This window comes from Coenobita brevimanus, chromosome 78, assembly GCF_032717465.1.
Source record: "Coenobita brevimanus isolate Jiangsu-jjx chromosome 78, ASM3271746v2, whole genome shotgun sequence".
Taxonomy (NCBI): domain Eukaryota; kingdom Metazoa; phylum Arthropoda; class Malacostraca; order Decapoda; family Coenobitidae; genus Coenobita; species Coenobita brevimanus.
The window spans coordinates 39,836,696-39,859,184 of record NC_137031.1 but is presented as its reverse complement, the minus strand read 5'-3'; the positions used below and the strand labels follow the sequence as shown (position 1 = coordinate 39,859,184).

At 44.2% G+C, this 22,489-nt stretch overlaps 1 protein-coding gene across 1 annotated transcript in view; it reads right to left on the bottom strand.

Annotated features, from left to right (window-relative positions):
- Positions 1-22,489, bottom strand: part of LOC145408810 (Fanconi anemia group J protein homolog) — a 459,949-nt gene that overhangs the window by 139,254 nt on the left and 298,206 nt on the right. Inside the window, exon 7 of the mRNA XM_080279456.1 lies at positions 9,049-9,138. Coding sequence (XP_080135582.1) covers positions 9,049-9,138 — 90 coding nt within the window. The remainder of the gene's footprint in view (positions 1-9,048; positions 9,139-22,489) is intronic.

The window sequence follows — 22,489 nt, the reverse complement described above, 5'->3', positions numbered from 1 at the left end:
AGGGAAGAGCGGACTATGGAAGGGAAAAGGGGGGCGTGTGGAAGGGGGCGTAATTGATCTAGCGCTGGGAGGGGGGTGGGAGAGGGGGCGAAAATCCGATAATTGAAGGGGGTGGCACGGAGAGTGATAATCAAACGGCCGCTGGGGACTGGCTCTCTCTCTCTCTCTCTCTCTCTCTCTCTCTCACACACACACACACACACACACACACAAACACACACATTCTACACTACACACACTTTCAGGTATTCACGTTGGCTTGGCGCTCTCTGTTCATACTACCTTCGTACTCTCTCTCTTATTACACACTACATCTTGCACATTATTTTTTTAACACACACACACACACACACACACACACACACACACACACACACAGGGCACATAAAGTCTTACACCTACACACAGTACCCTCATCACAATACACTTATTACCTCCCAAAACTACACTTCTCACATCATATTTTAAGCCACACCAATCTTCCTTTCTGAATTACTGTGCATATTACAACTCAATCCTTTCACTACGGCGTCGATTTCGTAGCAAAAGGAATTCATGGCGTTTGTTATAATCACTTTACTGTCCAACGTTTCTCCTCTTGTCAGTAAAATCATCTCGTGCCAGCAAGAATAACATTTACAATACGTCAATATAGTGAAGGGGTTAATATAAGGGTTGGTATTACCTTACAGGCTATTTACATCTTATAATATCCACAGAAGTTGCATTAGTAGCATACATGAGGATATTTGTGTGATATGCGTGGAACGAATCGCTGAGGAGGACGTGTTAGGAAATCTACTCTTGCCAACAGTAATACGGCCCTAAAGGTATAACACAACACACCGATGACATGTACACACACTGACAGACACAAACAGCCATTACGGTACTTCAGCTTTAACACGCATCCCTGACTACACACATCCCTTCCCCATTCGTACTGTGCCAGCATGGGGAAAGGCTGCCTCTGTCTAGATCCCACTCTCCCTCCGAGGACAAGGCCCGGTCCTGCAGTGATCTCATATCGACTGCTAAAGCTACAGCCTGGGGTGTTAGATATTTTCATTCAGATGAGGAAAACCCCACGAACCAAGAGGTAAAAACTTATTAACCTTTCCAGTGCATTAAGACAGTTTATGTATGGAACTATATTCTTCCTACATACAGACAATTACTCAAGAAAAAGGGTTTAGGAAATAAATACATAAAATCACAGAAGAAAATACGAATAAAAGACAAAATGGCACAAGTCCAGAGGTGAGAGACTGATATGTGGAGGCAGTAACTCAAGAGGTGAAGAGAGGAGCTGGTGTGAGGGAAGCTGGGCAGAAGTGGAGGGAAGAGGGAGAGGTATGTGAGAGGAGGGAGAGGGAGGGACGCAGAGAGAGTTGACGATGATGATGGCCGGTGTGTGTGTGTGTGTGTGTGTGTGTGTGTGTGTGTGTGTGTGACAGAGAGAGAGAGAGAGAGAGAGAGAGAGAGAGAGAGAGAGAGAGACGCCATTCTGAATGAGCCAGTGAAATTGAGAGTGAGCCAGCGTGAGAGAGTGAGTGAGAGTGTCCAGGGAAAGAGGCAGTGTGAAGCAGACCTACTAGACCTGCAATACGAGAGCACGAGAGTCGAGAAAATGAAATACTGTGAGAGGACGTGAATGGGAGGAGGAGGAGGAGAAGGAGGAGGAGGAGGTGGGGGAGGAGGAGGAGGAGGAGATGAGTGGGGAAAGGCGAATGGGAGAGTGAAAGGATGGGAGGAAGGAGGATCAGTAGAGGAAGCTGTGAGGTGGAAAGAAGGGATGACACGCAGCAAAGGAGACGCGGAGGAATATATATACCATATACACAACTATATGCTGGAGAAATATATATAAAACATATGAGAGAGAGAGGGAAAGGTAAGGGAAAGCGAAGAACATAGAGACAAAGGACAGTGAGAAGAAATGAAGAGAAGAGGGGACGGAGTGATGAGAGAAGGCGTGATAATGAGAGTGGAGGAGAAGGCGTGAGGGAAGTGAGGGGAGACAGGGGAAATGGAGGAGGGTGAAAGTTAAAGAGATGATGAAGGATGGGAAGGAAGGAAAGTGGAGACTGAGGGGAAAGGGGTAAAGGAGAGAGCGAGAGAGGGAAGAAAGTGACAGAGAACGGGTCGAAGGAAGGGGAGACAGGAAGAGTGAAAGCGTAAGGCGAGAAGGGGGTATAAAAAAAAAAAAAAAAAGCAAAGGAGAGAGAGAGAGAGAGAGAGAGAGAGAGAGAGAGAGAGAGAGAGAGAGAGAGAGAGAGAGAGAAGGTGGGTGTAAAGGGGAAACTGGAGAGGAGAGGTGAGAAAGGGGTGGGAGGGGAGGCAAGGAGGCGAGGAAGGACAAGCTGAGAAGACGAAAGCCAGGAATGATGAAAAGGGAAAAGAAAAGGTGAAAGAATGAAAAAAAACCCGAGAAGGAAGAGGATGATGAGAGATTTATTAAGGTAGTGATGAAGAGGGGAAACGCGTGAAGGAAGAGGAGTGGATGGGAGGAGACATAAAGAAAAAAAAAAAGGAGTGGAAGGGAGAGAGAAAAAGAAGAGAGAAGGGGTTGCAAGTGTAGGGAGACAACGAGAGATTGGCGACGCGGCAGAGAGGAAGGGAAGGGTGGGATGGGAAAAGAGAAGGGAAGGGAAGACAAAGAGAAAAGGAGTTGACGAGAATGAGAGACTGACTGGGGGAATAGGAAACAGATCAAGACAGAGGGAACGACGGGGGTCGAGGAGGATGGAGAGGGGAAAGAAGGAGGAGAGGAGGATGGAGAGGGGAAAGACGGAGGAGAGGAGGATGGAGAGGGGAAAGACGGAGGAGAGGAGGATGGAGAGGGGAAAGACGGAGGAGAGGAGGATGGAGAGGGGAAAGACGGAGGAGAGGAGGATAGAGAGGGGAAAGAGAGAGACGAAAAAAAGAAAGAAGGGGTAATCGGTGAGGATGGAGTGTAAGGGAGGACTGGTGAGAAAAAGTAAGGAGAAGAAGGGGTGGAGGAAAGGGAGAGGGAGAGACAGTGGCGAGAAAGGGGTAGAAGTCAGACCAAAAGAGAGGAAGATAATAAAGGAGGGAGGAAAGATGACAGTGAAGAGAGGAGAGTAAGGCGTGAGGGGAATGTGGGGGGAGGGGAAAGAAGGGTGTGTGGGTGGAGGGGGGGAGGGGGTAAGGCGTGAAGAGCAGGACTGTATTGAACGCCTTGGAAGTCTCGCAGGGGAACGGCAAGGTGTCAGGGGAAAAAAAAAAAGTGTGAGGGTAAACAGAACGACACACACTCACTCTCACCCTCCTTGCCTCACCCGTTCTCCTGATTGGCTGGTTGACTGCACCTCCATCACCCCTTTCTCTCTCTCTCTCTCTCTCTCTAAATACCTACATCTATCTATCTCAATTAATCTACCTTTATAAAATTCTACATAATCAGTTAATAAATATATATATTTTTAAATTACCCTTCTCTCCTCTTTCATGCACACCTTACTTTCTCCTTCTCCAACATTCTCATCCTGCCTCTTCTTTCCTCTCATATAAACCCTCCGCTCTCTCTCTCTCTTACAAAATTCTGCACTCCGTCCTACTCCCACCCACTCTCCCCTGCCCCCATCCCCCTCTCATTTCCTCTCTTCCTATTGTACTCTCCCCCATTCTTTCCTCTCTTCCGAATCTCTCTCTCTCTCTCTCTCTCTCTCTCCCCTTTCCTTCAATTCTCCCCCCTCCGTCCCTATTCTCACTTCGCGACGTAGTTTACACAGTCGTATGGGAGAGGGGAAAAATGAGAGCTTTTTTTCACAATGGCACAGACGGAGACGGTACTGAAGAGGATGAAAGTTTTTATTGTGTGTGTGTGTGTGTGTGTGTGTGTGTGTGTGTGTGTGTGTGTAAAAATGAGTGCCCGTGCGATCTAAACGAACTAAAACAAAAGCATCTAGTATTGGTCTCTAGAAAACATCCTAGCATCCACGCAAGCCCACAACAGAATAAAGACAGAGACGGCCACCGTGAGGTGTTAGCCATAGTATTACTGGTGACTGGGCCGCCCCTCACAGGATGCGGAGTCAGGTGATTCAGATGGATTTTTGGCAGAGGAAAAAAAAGAGTGACATATCGCTAAGACAGATTTCAAATTCTCTCTCTCTCTCTCTCGTTCGAACAAGCCAATCCCAAGCCCCGGCCGGATGGAGGTGACGGGACAAGCGGTTATCGGACTAATCTGAGCGCTTCGTTACGGTCCGGACTCCACTGAACTATAATGCTATTAGGCCCACAACGGGAGTCAATTACGGCCTGTCTGCGTTAAAGTTTTCAGGCGGGGGCGGAGGCATGGGGCGGGGGATCGCTTAAGGGGTGGAGGAGAGATGGTGGGTGGATGGGGAGATTTTGATGATGGGGTGCAGAGGTGGGGAGTGGATGGATGGGAGAAGGATATATAGATTGATGGTGAAAAGAGGGAGGGGATAGATAGATATTTACAAATGGGGCTATAGGAGGAGAGAGAGAGAGAGAGAGAGAGAGAGAGAGAGAGAGAGAGAGAGAGAGAGAGAGAGAGAGAGAGGATACAAAGGTGGCAGTTAAAGAGAAAATGATGGGGAAAGTGTGAAAGGGAAAGAGAAGCAAAGTGAGAGTGAAAGTGAGAGAGTGAGCTGAGGCGAGAGGTGCCTGAAGCAAACACTCACGCTAGCTAGTGGTGCAACTTTGACGAGGAGGCGTGAAGGAAGAAGAGGGGAGGAGGAGCGGAGAGGTGGAAGAAGAGGGAAGGAGGGCGGAGGAAGACAAGAGGATGTGGAGAAACTGAGAAGTGGGATGGAGGAAGAGGGGAGCAGGAGAGAATGAAATGTGTGAGGAGTCGAGGGAAAGGTGTGGAGATATGGGATGAAGGAAGAAGAGGGGAGGAAGAATGGAGGAGGAAGATGCAAAAGGGGAGGAGGAGTTTGGCAGGAGGGGAGCATGATGAGAGGGAAAGAGAATGAGGAGGGGGGGAGGTAAAGGACGAAGGGAAAAGGGAAAGAGAAGACAAACGGAACTAGATATGAAAATAGGAATGATAAGGAAGATTTTGAGAGAAGTTTAATCTAATGGATATCGATAATAAAAGGAGGAAAATTACGAACTGGAGAAAAAAAAATAAAAAAATAAAAAAATAAATAAACAAAGGGAGAAGTGAAGAATGGGGCAGGAGGTACTACTAGTAAAGGAAGATGCAAGATATAATAATAATAATAATAATAATAATAATAATAATAATGATGATGCTGATGATGATGATGAAAAAGAAGGGAAGAAGCAAGAAATGGTGCTGATGATGATAAAGCAAGGAAGACGCAAGAAATGATGATGATGATGATGATGATGATGATGGTAAGCGTAGCAATAACGTAAGAAAACAGAAACAATACCCACCAAAAAGGGCGAGGAGATCAAGGCCTAAACATGAGATATGAACGACCGTGTGACGAAGAGGAAACAAGAAGGCATGATAGAGAAGATTATGGCAGGAATTAAGTACCAAAATCAAGAAAAATACTCATAAAAAATACGAAGAGATGATGAAAGAGAAAATATATACGACAACTAAAGAGATGAGAAAGCATGATAAAATTCCTAAAGAGAGTCTGAGAAAAGTTTATCAATGAATGGAGGGAGAGGAGAGAGAAATACATCCACAAAAATAAAGGTAAGGAGGAAGAAATAACAGACACTAATGACAGCGAGGAAAAGGGAAGATGATAATATATGATACAAGAGGATGAGATGACAGACAAAGAAGAAAGAGATGATAACGAGGAAGACAGATATGATAAAAAAGAAGAAGTACTAGATGATACAGGAACACGGAAGAGAAGATAATGAGGAAGCAGGAAGATATGCTGAAGTGCAAGAAGGAAGGATATGAAAAGATGATAATGAGATGAGTTGATGATGATGAGGAAGAAAGATATGATAAAGAGGAAGAAGGAAGAAGAGAAGATAACGCACACTTTGGGAGGAGTTTAAGCTAATGAATACCAGGAAGAGAGGAGGGAGGGAAAAGTTAGAAAATGAGGATACCGGGAAAGAGGTAGGTTACGAAGGGGGGAGGAGAAAAAAGGAATGAGAGAGAAAAACAGCAATAATGGAAGAAGGAAGGAAACACGAAAGGAGAGAAACGATTTTGTGTGTGTGTGTGTGTGTGTGTGTGTGTGTGTGTGTGTGTGTGTGTGTGTGTGTGAGAGAGAGAGAGAGAGAGAGAGAGAATAAACGAACACAAGGAGGAAGAAAGAGAAGAAGAGTCTGGAGATACCGAGAGAAAGAGAAACAGACAAACGAGAGAAAAGTAATGGAATAAGGACAAGAGTCAATGAGAAGACGCTGGAAGAAGAGTAAATGATAAGAAAAGGATATAAGAAGAGGATAATAACGAGTCAACAAAAATGAGGGGAAAAAGAAAGATTAACCACAGCACCACGATAACGTTTTTCAATTTCATTCTGGCTACCTACGGGCACCTTGAACCAGCTGAAGGAGCCTGGAAGTGGAGGGATATTAATCGGAGGAATATAAATCACACTCAATTACCTATATCACTACTACGACGATTTTACTGTTTATTTCTTGCTACCCTCATGCGATTACACTGAAATCATGCATAATCTCTCAAAGTGACGGTGTTAGAGAAGGGAAGGGATGAAGCCAGTGAGAAATGGGAATGGAGAGAATGAACACCAAGAGTAAGAAGAAAACAAAAATTTATCATTTACCATGGCGTTTGTTTTAAATTATATTTTTGCTATTTTCTGTACATTATGTTCAGAATGGGAGAGACGTGTCGACCATGAAAGGTGATGTATAATTGTCCTTAACCCCTTCACCATCAGGGCGCTTAAAAAAAAAAAAAGAAGAAGCGAAATTATAGCATTAATACCAACAAACCACAAATCAACCCCATTTAAAATAAGGATAAAGGCATTTCAATCCACCCCTGGTCCTCCTATTTACCCACCAATCGTTCAGTCTCCTCAATCGGTCCAATCCATAACAAGACAATCAGCATGGAGGAGAGAAATAAGGGAAGGCCTACCCGATAATTAGCCCCTCGAGACTAAACACACTAACCACACGACAGGAGGGTTATTGTGTGTCTGTACAGAGGTGAAGGAGGGGGGGCTGCATCTCTCTTCTCTTCTCTTCTCTCCTCTCCTCTCTCTCTCCATCTATGTGGGGGGAATGTGTGGGAAGAGACTGTATGAAGAAGAGGGGAAAGGATAAGAGGAAAACTGAAGGTGGGGAGGGTAGGGGAGGAGGTGCAGCTGACTGTAGGGAAGGGGAGGAAATGAGAGAGGAGTGGAGGGCAAAGGAGGAGAGAAGGTGCATCAGATTGTAGAGGGGAATGAACTGCATATGACTGTAGGGAGACACACAGCAACGCCCATCTGTATGTACTCTCATATTCATGGGTGTATGGGAAGAGGAGAGAGAAGGTAAGGGAGGGAGGAAGGGGGAGGAGAGGGAAGGTATGGGAGAAAGGGAGGGCAGGGTGAGAGGAGTATGGGGGTAGGTTATGAGGTGGGAGGGTGGAAGAGAGGTTAGGAGAGAGGAAGGGAAAGGAAGAGGGGCGATAAGGGAGAAAGGAGGGGAAGGAAGGGGAAGTGAAGATGGAACGTGAAGGTAATGAAGAGATGGAGCAGGTATAGGAGGGAAGATAAGGTAAGGAAGGAGGAGGAAAATGTACGGGTAAATATGGGAGGGAAGGAGGGGGTTGGAAGGTAAAGGTAGGGAGGAAGAGAAGGGGTGTGGCAGTCCAGAGAGATGGGAAGGAAAAGAAGAAAGTACAACAGAATGGAACAAATGTGGAAAAGGTAAAGCTAGCTAAATAAAAAAATAAATAAACACACGAGACAGAGAGAATCCACATCCCTGCGTACTATACTCCGGCCATTTGTCAACACTACAAACACACACACACGCCTACTCCGAGGGTGTCATTGTCTCTATTCAATGTTCGTCTCTGTGTGTACGGCTTTCCATGTAAACACACGTTATGTACGTACACCACTCTTACACACACACACACACACACACACTCTCTCTCTCTCTCTAACACATAATATGCTACCTTAATCCAAAGACTCCCAATGCTTTTAGACCGGCATCCACCTGCAGTTTATCTTGTACCCCTTCCCCGGTGTACAAATATATCAAATAATAGCACGTCTCATCAAATTATGTCTACGTGCGAATGAAATAGAAATGTACCTCGCTCACGTACAGTTTTCATGGACAACCCATACAAAGCGTGATGTTGCGCAGTGTAGAAAAAAAAAAAAAACGTAAGGCGAGCAAACACTCAGCATAAAAACACATTGCTGTAGCTCATTTCAATTTACATTTCACAGTGCTAAAGAAAAAGGGGCATTCAGTTTGGTTACAATTCTTATGGCACACGCAACCACGAAATATTTATTTATTTATTTATTTATTTATTTATTTTTGCATTGCTTTGGACATAACAGACCGCCTGGGATCCAAGTTGGGGCAAATACTACGGATACGTGATAATAATATATAAATTCACATGTGCATTATATAACCCGGAAGACTAATATCCCCATATACAGTGTCCACAGCTGAAATGAGATGTGGCAGGCTTCTTTAAACGTCACTTTAAATATAGTACCGGTATACATCAAATTCAATGCATACAGCCGACATTCACAGCTCTATTTCTTACACACCTAAAGACTGAATAGTTAACACAAAAACAATGCACACCAACCAAGTAAAGTGAATGTGACATCTTAATTTACACACACACACACACACACACACACAGAACTTGGTAATTATCATTTTCCACTGATCCCACCATAAATCTTCTCCCAGCTACCTTGGGGGGAGGCGTATTCCCAAATCAATATCCAGCCATAAACCATTAAAATATTTAGCAACTATCCCATTAAAAAGTCAATATGTAGATAATAACACAGCACGTATCCATATTTAAGTCTCAAAAAGCCTCCCCCCCCCCTCTCTCTTTCTCTCTCACTCACTCTCACTCTCTCTCTCTCTCACCTGGCTCCCTTGTAAGCGGTGCGGCGTAGCTCCCTTACAATCTGATGTATCTGCTTGTGGGTGCGCGTCCCGAAAAAGATCTTGGGCATTCTGGAAAAAAAAAAAAAAACGCAAATTAGAGAAACTCAATTTATGAATCAGAGTAACAAAATACAACTAAGAGGCAACAGATATTTTATAAAGAAAGAAGTATATTACAAACGCTTACACTGCTGTATAAATAATAGCAAACGAAGAACATCTTTGACACTGAAGAAAAGAAAATGAAAAAATCAGAGGAAAAACAAGTTGAATGTATGAATTACTGCAAGGGAAACAGGCCTCAATGCGGATTTCGATATAATACGATGTGGCTGTAAATTCCTATAATATTACCAAATACTCATGTTACTTCCTTAAAATCCAGGAGGGAAGAAAACCAGAAATGAAGTAGGAGGAAGAGGTACACAGATAATAATATGGAGGGAGGAAGACCGTGGATGGCGTGAGAGGGGGGAGAAATGGAGTAAGAAGAGGAAAATACAGAATACGATGAAGTGAAGGAAATCAGGGAAACCAAAGATGGAACTACACGAAAAATATATATATATATATATATATATATATATATATATATATATATATATATATATATATATATATATATATATAATAACACCACTTGGCTGGCCTAATCCGGTTACAAAATTCTAATTACACACACACACACACACACACACACACACACACACACACAATATTAACGCAACTTGCTAAGGTGAAAACAGTGTTACAAAAACATTCTCCTTTCAAACCATAAAAAAATAATAATAATACCACCTGGTTGAGCTTTGCGAAATTTCCTGGGGAGACTATGACCAAATCTGTGCTGAAACCTGAGACGCATATGAAGGGCTTCCTTATGGTTCATTGGGCGGCCATCTCAAGCAAGATAATGGACCTAAGTGCTCACGTGGTTTATATCCCCAACCCACCTCTCTCTCTCTCTCTCTCTCTCCTTGCTACCACCAAATGATTTTTATTTTGACACATCGTACTGAGGGGAATAAAACTGGCCCTGGGGGGATTATTACAAAAATTTTCCCTTTGTCCTTTTTTTGACGATTTTACTTGGCTCAAGGAAGACTTTACGAAACCCATCATTACTGTAAGTTTTTTTAAAGTTAACTTGGATCAGATTTTTGTCCTTTTGCAGCTTATCTCACATTGTTGACTGGCAGAGAAAGACAATGTTTTGGTTCTGCATTCTTCCCGGTGCATTTTTCATGACTCGCATTATATTCTAGTATTAATCTAGTATTACAAATGTAACAATCAAGATGGAAAGATGGCAGTTTTAAGCAAGTCAGAGTAAAAGCAGTACAGGGTGCATCTTCTATGCTGAATAACATCGCATGGTCACAGCATGAGAACATAAATAACCTCCTCCAGATGACTGAAGCAAGCCAAAATTAAGAAAAAATACGTTAAAATAAGAAAAAGCAATGGAAAAAATATAAAAAATGTATAACTATTTCCAGACGCCTAATCCAAGGCGGCCTTGAAGGATATGCCTTCATTCTCATTTAATCGTTCATTCTCATCTATTGCCGCTCATCTCCACACAGTCTACGCCGCCTCACCATCACATTTTATCAGTGGTAACATTAAAAGACATCTCTCTCTCTCTCTCTCTCTCTCTCTCTCTCTCTCTCTCTCTCTCTCTCTCTATATATATATATATATATATATATATATATATATATATATATACTGTATATATGTTACAAATGAAGAACAGAGGAAAACGATTAAAAAAAAAAAATACACCAGATTACAAGTGTCCTCTATTCATTAAAAAAAAAAAAAAAATCTATAACAGTTGGACTTCAACGGCTGCAGGTTGAAGTTTGAGAGGAACTAATCTAAAGAAGCAAGTTTCAATGAGATGCAGTTTCGAGGATTAAAGGAATTCGCACCATCATCAACACCATCACCAGCACGACTTTTTCCCACCTAATGACAGAATGAGAAACACACACACACACACACACACACACACACACACACACACACACAACTAACCACAAACTCTGTTCCACTCCACAGAATAGGTATAGTAAAATCAATATCACAAAAGGGGGAGAGGGGACTTCAATAAAGAAAGGCTTGAAGGAAACTGCAGGTGAGTGGTGAAATGAGGAAGAAGACGAGGAAGAAGAGTTTATAGTTTTTCTGTCGTCTTGTCATCCAAACTTGAGAGTGATTAGAGCCCTCTCTCTCTCTCTCTCCCGCGTTGCCGTGCCTCTGGTGATATTACCACCGCCACGAACAATACCACGTCTTCCCCTCTCTCACTTTCACTCATGCCTCCCTCCCTGCCTTCTCTCCCCCTCTCTCTCCATTTTCATCTCCGTTTTTCTACCCTCTCGTTCTCCCTCTTTCTGTCCACCTTTCTCCTCTCTTTAATGCACAACTTTTGCTTTTCCACCTTTCTTTTTCCTTCTCTTTCTAATTTTCTTCTCTCCACCTCATCTTACCCTTTCTCTCTCCCACCTCCTCTCATTTTCTCAACTCCTTTCTCTTCCCTTTCTCGCCCCCTTTCTTCTCTCTCCACCACTTTCATCGACATCATCTCCTTTTCATTCCTGTCTTCACCTGATTTTCCCTCTGCCATCTCTCTTCTCAAGTTTTCTTTTCCTATCGCCTCTATGTTCCTATTATTCCTCCCTTCTCTTCCTCTAAGCCTCCTCTCTCCACCCCTCTCTTATCCTCCCTTCTACTTTTTCCACATCTCTCTTCTTCTCTTTTCTCTCTTATCTTCCTAACTTTCCCCTCTGCTCGTCTCTTCCTCTCAGCTCCTCTCTCCATCCCTCTCCTGTCCTCTCTTCTACCCTTTCCACCTCTTTTCATCTTCCCTCTTTTTCTCTTTTCTCGCACATCTTCCTACCCCTCCCCTCTCTCCATACCCTTCTTTTCTGCCTCCGATCTTCCCTCATTCTCTTCTCCCTTTTATTTCTTTACCCCTTTTTCTTCCCCAACCTTCTCTTCACCTTTCCACTTCCCTCTTCCCTTTCTTTCTCCTCGATCTTCATATCACTTCTCCCGTCTCTTCCCTGTCCTTCTTCCATCTCTCTTTTCTCCCCTATCCAACCTCTCTTTCCTCCTCTCCCCATCCCTTGCTTCCACTCTTTACCTCCCTCTCCTCCCCTTCCCTCATTTTCATTCACCTATCCCTTTCTTCCTCTTTTTATTTTTACACCCCCCTATCGTTTTTTTTTCCTATTTTTCTATCTTTTTTCCACTTTACTCTTTACTCTCCTCCTGTCACTTCTCTCTTCCACCCTTTTCTCCCTTCCACTCCTCTCTTTTCACGCCTAATTTTTCCCTGATCCACATTTTCACATATTTATGCTCCTACTTTTCCACTCCCTTCCACTCTTTTCTCCCTGTAATCCCCCTCTTCTCCCTCCCCCCCTCTCTCTCTCATACCCCCCACTTTTCTCCTCTTCCCATCAGTCTTTCTTCCTTTCTCCACCCTCCACTCTCTCATCCCCTCTCCACCCTTTCTCTTTCAATGTTTTCTCCCCTATTTCCCCTCTTTTTTCCCCTCTCCCTCTCCACTCCCGGCTCACACTTAGTCCTGTCAATATTGGTGCAACTTTTTAGGCTAAGTTGACTCACACCTTTTTCTCGCTCCCCATATACAGTACTCTCTCTCTCGTATTCGTGGTCGCGTTATATTCCTTTCTTGGCTACAGTGAGTTAAAAAAATTTCTAGTCTTACATTCTGAGAGAGAGAGAGAGAGAGAGAGAGAGAGAGAGAGAGAGAGAGAGATGAAATGATTTAAGGAAGATATGGATAAAATAATTGATGGTTAACTTATACCAATAAAGAATGAAATAAGAGAGTAAGAGAAAGTGAGCGAGAACCTTAAGAGAAAATGAGTGATAATGAGTACGTGACTAAGAGACGGTGAGGGTGTAAGTAACGTGTGTGTGTGTGTGTGTGTGTGTGTGTGTGTGTGTGTGTGTGTGTGTGTGTGTGTGAAAGAAAGTGAGCATTCGATTGGTAATAAAAGTGACTGTGTGAGTGAACAAGAGTGAGTGAGTGGCTAAGTGACAAAGTATGGAAGAAAAAGTAACTATATGTGCGAGTAAGCCTGTGAGAGTAAGAGCAACTGCATGACTAAGTGAGAAAGTGAGCGAGTGAGCAGGCGTGTGAGAAAGTGAGCGAGGGAGTGAGCGAGGGAGTGAATCCTGGATAGCACAAGAGCACAGCCAAGCAGTTACAAATTTTCCTTAGTACAAATATTTGGTAAGAAAACTCGGGACAAGCGGCGAGCCAGACTAGTGAATAACATTTTTTTTTCAGGCGTCTCTTAATTAAGTTTTCACCAGTGCTCTTGCTGCTCCTGCCCTCCCTGCCACACCACCACCGCCACCGCAGCGACGAGTACCACAAGTATACCACAGCTCTCTCTCTCTCTCTCTCTCTCTCTCTCACACACACACACACACACACACACACACACACACACACACACACACACACACACAACCATCCAGCAAAGGGTAAAGTCTAAGTGGATTAGGAGGAGGGTAGGACAGATACAAGGCACAGATGGCAGACCTGAAGGAAGTGGTAGTAGACTGTGTTATGGTGGAGGAGGATAGACAGACACAAGGAATAACAGAGTAACAGATGTCATAGAACAAGCTATTTCGATTCGCATTCTAGGCTTAAGCACTTTCATAAAATGTCATGGGCTTAAATAATATACATTTTTCTTTTTATTTCAGACATGATTTCCTTTACCCTTTCAATATCGTAACTTTTAAAAATTAATTCTTGCTACCTGACTTTGCTCTGGGTATGCCTATGTAGTGGGGGGCTTAAATGAAGGTTGTATTCTGTCCCTACCACTTGGAAAACTGTCAGACTGAGTAAAATTGTCTAGGGGTATCAAGATTAACCCCTTATTCCGGTGACATGTTGCTCAAATTAATTTTTGATATTTCCAGGTGATCTTATTTACCTTAAGAAATATCTGTAGTACTAAATGGATTAATAAAAAAGTAAGGTAATTCCCGTTCATAAAAATATTTTTAAAAATCACTCCTATAACGAATGAAGGTAGAAACAAGAGCAGAATTGCTCTGGGACCTGCAATGAGGTTCTTGTTTCAAGCAGTTTGCTTAAATTAAGTACTTTTCCTAAAGTTGTTGGCTGATGGCGCCACCTCAGGTGTCAGCTGATGGCAGATTTAGATTCTCCACGTAAAAATGGCCTAATATGGTACCATTTTCATGTCTCTAAAGGCCTCTTTTTAACAAATCCGCCAGAGCAGAAGAAGAAGAAGAACGCTGGCCACCCACTGACCTGCTGGTTATCGCTGCAGATAAAAACTGTCATAGTAGTGAAGAAGGCTGGGGAAAGGGGATCAGGAAAATAGGACAGAAGGAAATACAGAGTATGACGTGAAGGATAATAGGGTGGGAGAAGAGCGGTTAGGGGGTGAGGGATGAGGAAGACAGGGTGAGAGCCGTGGGTTGAAAATGCCACGTGGGGAAGGATTAAAGCTGTAGGGTGAGGATGTTACTGAAGATACACTTAGGGTGAAGGAAGGAAGGTGAAGTCTGAGGTGTGAGTAATTTAAGGTGAGGAGCTAGAGAAAAAGGGTGATAACCGTGTGAAGATGTCAGATAATCCATGAAGCTAGGGTGAGGGACGAAGGACAAGAGTGAGTAGTGAGGGAGAAGGTGAGAGATGGGAACGGAAGACGGTAGGTGAGGAGAGATGAAAGTTATGGGACGAAAATATTATCGCTGGTATATGTACAGTAGGGTGACGTAAGCAGGGTGATGGGGTGACAGATACAGTGTGAAAGGTGAGAGAAAAGGGTGAGAGGTGTGTAGCAAAGATTCTAGGTGGGGAAAGATTAGGGTGAAGGGTGAGGGACAGAGAATGAATAGTAAAGGGTGACAAATGAAGAGTTCCAGTGCGAAAGGTGGAGGGAAGAAAGGGTGAGACGTGAAGATGCAAGGTGAGGAATATTTAAAGTTGTGGGGTGAAGACGTCGAAGACAGGGTGAGGGAAGCAGGATGAGAAGGGAGGGATGAGGTAAAAAAAAAAAAAAAAAAAAAGAGGTGAGGGAAATTGGGTGAGAGGTGAGGAGAAAAGGGTGAGGTGAGGGGAAAAGGGTGAGGTGAGGGAAAAGGGTGAGGTGAGGAGAAAGGGTGAGGTGAGGGAAAAGGGTGAGGTGAGGGAAAAGGGTGAGGTGAGGAGAAAAGGGTGAGGTGAGGGGAAAAGGGTGAGGTTAGGGAAAAGGGTGAGGTGAGGAGAAAGGGTGAGGTGAAGGGAAAGGGTAAGGTAAGAGAAAAGGGTGAAGTGAGGGGAAAGGGTGAGGCGAGGGGAAAAGGGTGAGGCGAGGGGAAAAGGGTGAGGCGAGGGGAAAAGGGTGAGGCGAGGGGAAAAGGGTGAGGCGAGGGGAAAAGGGTGAGGCGAGGGGAAAAGGGTAAGGTGAGGGAAAAAAAAGAGTGAGAGGTGAGTGAAAAAAGGTAAAAGGTGAGTGAAAAAGGATGAGCTGAGGGAAAAGGGTAAAGTGAGGGGGAAAAAAAAGGTGAGAGGCGTGGAGTGAAGATGGTAGGTGAGGAAAGAGTGAGGGTGTAGGGTGTGGAGGGGGCAGGGAGGGGGGGGGCTCACAAGGGTCGCTATTGATCCTACGGAGGTGCTCAGCTGGGAGGGGGGGGGAGGGGCGAGGTGGGGGTGGAGGTGTGATACGAGTGGGGTGTGAGGATGTGGCGGGGGAACAGGGAGAGGGAGGGAAAGAGGAAGGGGAAAGGAGAGGGGTGGCGGAGGGTGATGGGGACAGGGAGAGGATCAGGGAGTGAAGGAAGAAGGGGGAAGGGGACGAAGCAGAGGGAGGTGTGATCTGGATGGGGTGAGGAGTGACTAGAAGTGGAGGGGGGGAGGGGGAGGGGTAGCCGTGACAGAGGAGGAGGGCGAGTCGTGACGGATGGGGTGAGATGGCGGAGGGAGAGGGGGGGGGAGGGGTGACGGAAGGGGAAGGATGCCGGAGGGAGAAGAGGAGTGCTGGCGAAGTGGAGGTGGAGGCGTGGCAGTGTGATGGATGGGAGTGTGAGTAAGTAGGGGTGTGGAGGGATGAGGAGAGGAGGTGACAAGTGAGAGCGGTGCCAAACACGAGACCCAGCATTAAGATCTGTTATTTCGAGATGGCTGGACACACTGTATCTGAGATTGGAGGTTGTAGGTAGAGGGAAATGCAAGTGTGGTGTTGTAAGGTGAAGATCTTTTTTATTTCTAAGTTTCCTATGACCCAGCACTTGCCTAACACTATATGATGGTGACATAACCTCACATGTCACCACATGGATACTAATGCCAGATCACCTATGCTGGGGCCACACAATTCAGGACTGATGTGAAGGTACATATTCTGACGACACGTCAGTGGGTATCCAACAATGAAATGGACGGTTTTAATACCATGCAAATCCTCAACCTATTCCCTGCTACAGCCAGGATCATACTCATCATCGTACGGCCAGCAGTACACTCATAAGATCATCATCATCATCATCAAAACCCAATATTCCACGTACAGTATGGACAGCAAAACAAAGAGTGTGCTGAAAAAAAAATATATATATATCACCTTTCTATTTCCTATCGCTAAATGGGATGAACATGTAAACTTAAGTAACTGTTTCATGTGAAAAAAAAATTAATGACGAGCCACTTTAAAATCAGGAACAAAAACTTACATCTCTTCTGCTCACTTTTCTCTGCTGGCTACTGTTCCTAGGCTAAGAGAAGGTTGGCACGGCATGTTTCTCCGCCTTAAGAAGATTCCGTGATATGATGCGCCAGGCAATCAAAGACATGCCCAAAGTGTGAGGAAGAAATAGTGGAAAAGGAGAAATTTTGTCCCTGGTATCAGCTATACTTCTTTCACCGCAACTTGGCCCAGACTTTCATACTTTTGCTGTTTAGTTCAAGTAGTCCAAAGGCAGAATAAGATAATGCTATGGTTCTATACCATTTTCATTGTACTTCTACGTAACTAGAACCATATTTCAGTGTTAATTTACTGTTACAACTGAGCACTGAATATGGAGACGGCAATTTTAGGCCAGGTTAAAGTGACAGGAGCATAAAGTCTGCACTACACATAAAAGATTCCGAGATGTCCGAAGTGTTCATTGTAAAATACAGTATGTCGTGCCCTGCTTTATATATATATATATATATATATATATATATATATATATATATATATATATATATATATATATATATATATATATATATTCTTTACGTGAGATAGGGGTGCTTCTTGAGGAAAATCTCTCTCTCTCTCTCTCAAGGGCTAAAAGTACCCGAATGGTTGTCATGGTGACAGCAGACGCTGTAATCAGTCAAAGTTAATGTTGGTCACGGCATTATGAGGGGGCAGGGAGGAAGAGGGGGAGGGGGGCGAGAAAGAAAGAGGGAGAGAAAGAAAGAGGGAGGGAAGAAAGAGAGAAAGAGGAAGGAAGGAAAGAATGATGGAAAGGGGAAGACACAGAAAGAGGGGAAGGAAGGAAGGAAGGAGAGAGAGAGAGAGAGAGAGAGAGAGAGAGAGAGAGAGAGAGAGAGAGGAGGGAAAGGGAAAGAAGGAAGGAAGGAGAGAGAGAGAGAGAGAGAGAGAGAGAGAGAGAGAGAGAGAGAGGAGGGAAAGGGAAAGAAGGAATGAAGGATAAGATGGTGAATGAGAGAATGGGGGAAGACAGCCCAAGGGAGAATGGGAGGATACAAGAAGGGAGAGAAGAGAGAAGGGGGAGGAAGGAAGAATGGAAAAGAGACCGACAGTGGAATGGGGAAGGGAGAAGAAGCGGGAATAGGAGATGGGGAAGCAGAGGGAGAAAATGAGGGTGGGTGTTATTAAGAAAACTAGGGTAAGAGTGAGGGTGAGGGTGTAGGAGATGAGGATGATGGAAAGAATGGGGTTAAGAGTGAGGGTGAGAAGATGAGTATGAGTGATGGTGAGTGTGAGAGGGAAAAGGAGAGGGTGAGGTCGGAATTAAGATAGGGTGAGGAAGAGCACTGGGAAAAGGATACGGCGCCTGTAGACAGAGAAGGTAAGAATGAGCGTTGAAGGTGAGGATTGGGACTGGCGTGGGAAGAGGCTGGAGTAGGAACAGAAACAGGAACACAAGAAAGGGAGTTCAAGTAGAGGCAGAGGCAGGGATAGTGGTAGGAGTAGGGTTATGAGTGGGGGTAGGTGTGGGAGGCTGGGCGTGAGTGTTGGGGGTAGGGGTGGGGAGGGGAGTGGGGGTAAGGATGGGTGAGAGAAAGGCTGAAGTGGAGAGTCAATGTTTTGGGTGGGGAGTGGAAGTGGGGCTGAGGGAGACATACTAAGAAGGAGAATGAGAGTGGGCGTTAGGGTGGGGGGGGTAGGAGAAAGAATGGAGTGTGCAGTGGGAGAATTGAGTGAGAGCAGGAGTGGTAATAGCTACTCTAAGAACAATACAGTGTAAGAGTGTGGGGTGGGGGAGGGGAGGGAGATGCTGAGTGGGGGAGGAGGGCCTAAAAGTGGACTCTAGGAGGAAAAAGGGTACAGTACAGCAATGTGGGGAGGAAGGAAGAAAATGGCGACACCAAACACACTACAGGAAGAAAAATGTACGAGAAATAGAATACAACCTTAAACAAAAATTGTGGAAAAAAATAAGAAAAAATTAGTGGAATGAAAACACATAATTTGTTAGAGAAAATCTGCATTAAAAAAAAAAAAAAAAAACTGACACGCACACACGCGCACACACACACACACACACACACACACAGCATATTTACACCAGGAAGCCATTAACACACATAAGGCGCCCACGAGCCTGCGCACCTCCAAGGCCGCACCCAAATATGCACTCTTGGCACAGGTAAACGCAGTCACTTTTAACCCCCCCCCCCCCACCTCTCTCCCTCACACACACACACACACTCTCTCTCTCTCTCTCCAATATCAACAGGTCGAGGTGAAGGAAAAATGGAGGGATAAGACACATGAAAAGTATGGCCAAGTGTAAGATTAAAAAGACATACCCAATACTTCACCTTGTGAGAAACAATCAGTTTAACCAGATTTATGCCTATCCACGGTACAACAGGTCGTTTAAGCAGGTAGTAATTAAAGGTTTGAGGAGGGGAGGTTATCTCTGACCTCGATGAAAGACTCTCCAATGGTCTTTATATTCTTCCATCTACAAATCCTACATCTTAAACAACCTCCTCCTTTCCATACGGCCGTCAACATCGTCGTCATCATCATTACCATCATCACAGTTAGCCAGGCGAACGAAGAAGGATGAAGAAAGAAACCTAGAGGGACGGTAAGGAGGAAAGGGGGAGAAAGGGACGAAGGAAAGAGAGGGATGAGGCAGGAAAAGATTGAAGGAGGCGGAAGAGGGCTGGGAAAGGGAGAATTGGCACAGAAGGAAAGGAGAGAGGGAAGATGAATGAAAGGAAAAAAAAAGAAAGGGAGGAAAGGTATGAAGATGGAGAACATAAGAGGGGAAAGAGAGAAGGACGAGAAGAAAAAGAGAAAGGAATAAAGACGAGAGAGGGGAGAGAACGAAATGGAGAGAAAGAGAAGGAGGGATGATTAACAGAAAGAATGGAAGAGGAAGAAGCAGAGAAAGGAGGAGAAGAAATGAAGGTAAATAGAGAAGGAGTGGAGATGAGAGATGAGAAAGAAATGGGATATGAAGCAAAAGATTATGAAGCGAGGCAGCAGGCAAAGGAGATGGAAGAATCGAGAGAGAGAGAGAGAGAGAAATAACACCCTCCCCCAACCCCACCCCACATACACACCCTAACTCCGCCTCCCCCTGCTTAAATAATTGACTTCTGTTTACACTTTTCAGGCTTTCTCTTAATTCCACGTCCTGAACTCTGTAACAAATACCTTTTTTACAAGCTTAATGTTAATGAAATGAGGTGCGCTACGGCCCTAATCATATCCAGTTAAATTACACTTTTGGGAGGTACAGGGGACTGGGAGGGATGGTAATTTGAGGCACATTAGGAGTGTGTAAGGAAGAATCAGGAAGCGGGATAATGTTCACTAATCACCCAATCAGATAAGCTAACAGACACGCCCTCAGCCAATCACAGAGGAGAAATTAACAAAGTCTATACTGGTTCAACAAGGCAATAGTTTGTAAATGTGTTTCGCCGCTCCCCCCAGCCCTCTTTTCCTGAAGCAAGCATGATGAGCCAATAAGAAGGAAGGAAAGTAAGAAGTGAGGAAGGAGAGGTGGGAAAGGCGAGAGAGAGAGAGAGAGAGAGAGAGAGAGAGAGAGAGAGAGAGAGAGAGAGAGGTTGGTGGGGAAAGAACGCGGAAGGGGGGAAAAGACTGCGAAAAGAAAGAGGAGAGAGAATGGGAGATGGGAAAGGAAAGGGGAGGGAGAAGAGAGGTGGAAAGGATGACAGGAGGTGAGAAGTTAAGAATAAGCGAGAAGGTGAAGAAATGGGAGATGTCGGTAAGAGGGAGCTGGAGAAGACAGGGAGCTATTAGAAGGTAAGGAGGGGGGGGTGACTGTGAGTATGGATCAATTACAGGGGTAGGTATAGTGTGTGTGTGTGTGTGTGTGTGTAAAGCCCATTTATACCAACAACAGATGCTCATCATAGTCCCAAATCACCCCACACTCAATCATCCCATTAACCAAAACAACGTACAATGCATGGACACTCATAATTCCACCTAAATAAAAAAAAAAAATGGGTAAAAAAATTAACAAGAATAAAAGCCTGTGCAAATCAGAGTCAGTAGTAATACGGATACATTAAACAGATATTGTTGTCCTAATGATGATAATTCCATAACTTGAAAGGAAACTTTATGTTTCTCTCTCTCTCTCTCTCCCTACCTACTCTCCCCTTGATCCCCTTTTCTTGCTCCTTTCCTTCCCATCTCTGTCCTCATTCTCTTCCCCTCCCTTTTCTCTCTCTGACTTTATCCCCCACCCCTCTCTCTCTCTCTTTTCTCTCCTCTCCTTCCCTCTCCCTGCCTTTGTCCTACGTTAATAATTCTCTTCTCTTTTTCCTTTCTCCCACTCTTCTTCCTTCCTGTCCCTCATGTCCTCTTTTCTCCTCACTCCTCCCCTCTCACTCCCCCTTCTGTGCTTCCTTCTGCTTTCCCCTTCTCTCCTTCCTTTTCCCTTCCCTCTTTCCTCCCTCTAACCATTTCATTCCCCTCTTCTCCATGTCCATTCTCTCTTCCCTCTCACTCCTCCTCCCCCGTATCATGCACTGAGATGGGTAAGGCAAGAAAAGTTAGGGGAAAGGGTAACCTGTAGAGGGAGGGGATTCTAGGTTGGGATTTCTTTTAGCTGAACAAAATCGTCTAGTGCTGGCTGAAAAAAGGCAATGTGGATTTTCACCCCCGCATTCTCTCTTCAGAATAAAATTGTCTGAAAAAGGAATATTACTCTTGTACCTTTCTGACTACAAAATTTTTTTCTATTAAACAAAACTGTCTGAACTAAAGGTAAACATAACATGAAGCTTTTAAATATTCCTATGACTCTTGTGCTAGGACTTTCCTTTGCTACATATACAAAATCGTCTTGTGTCAGCCGAAGCAAAACACGGGGGACATTTTTTTTTTTTCTGATCCACTTACTACTAGGATCTTTTTTCTGCTGAACAAAACTTTTTAAGAATATCCCCCACCCCCCTAAAAAAAAACAAATACGTGTAAACCAGTGATACGGGTTACTCTATAAGCTATAACTGTATACTCCCTGACTACCGGGAAATACCTCAGTAGAGGAGAAACGTCTAATGTTAGCCAGAATAAAATGAAGTGAATCCTAGGCAGCGACAGGGGTTGATACAGTTCTTAATGCCTTCAGTTCGAACATTTTTGTATTATCGCCGTAAAATTTTAACCCCAACAGTTCGATTCTTTTTTCTTTTTTTTTCTCCCATAGCCATACGATTTTACTCAGTTTACGGGAGACCTTTCGCGGTGACGGGGTTATTACGATCTCCACTAATATATTCCGTACGATTCATTTTATTAAGCTTACAGCTGGAAGATTTTTCAGTTTTTGAGATGCCCATTGTCCTAAAAATGTAAAAAAAAGACTCACACTCTGTACTGGCATTTGCAAAACCCAAGATAAGAACAATGAGAGTTTTGGCTTCTTGTGCACCACGGCAATCACTTCTAATCCCTTCAGTACGGTGATTTCTTAGTTTCTATCGCCCCCTCTCCCTCTAACTAAGGACGATTTTCTTCAACTTTAGATATCTTATACTGAAAAGCTTTGGAAGGCTGTATCTAACCCCTCAGGCTCGAAAAGTATCCAGAGAAACTAATAAAATCGTCTGAAGGTGGCAGGAATAAAAGAAAAATGAAATAACCTACTGAAGGACTTAATATCAACT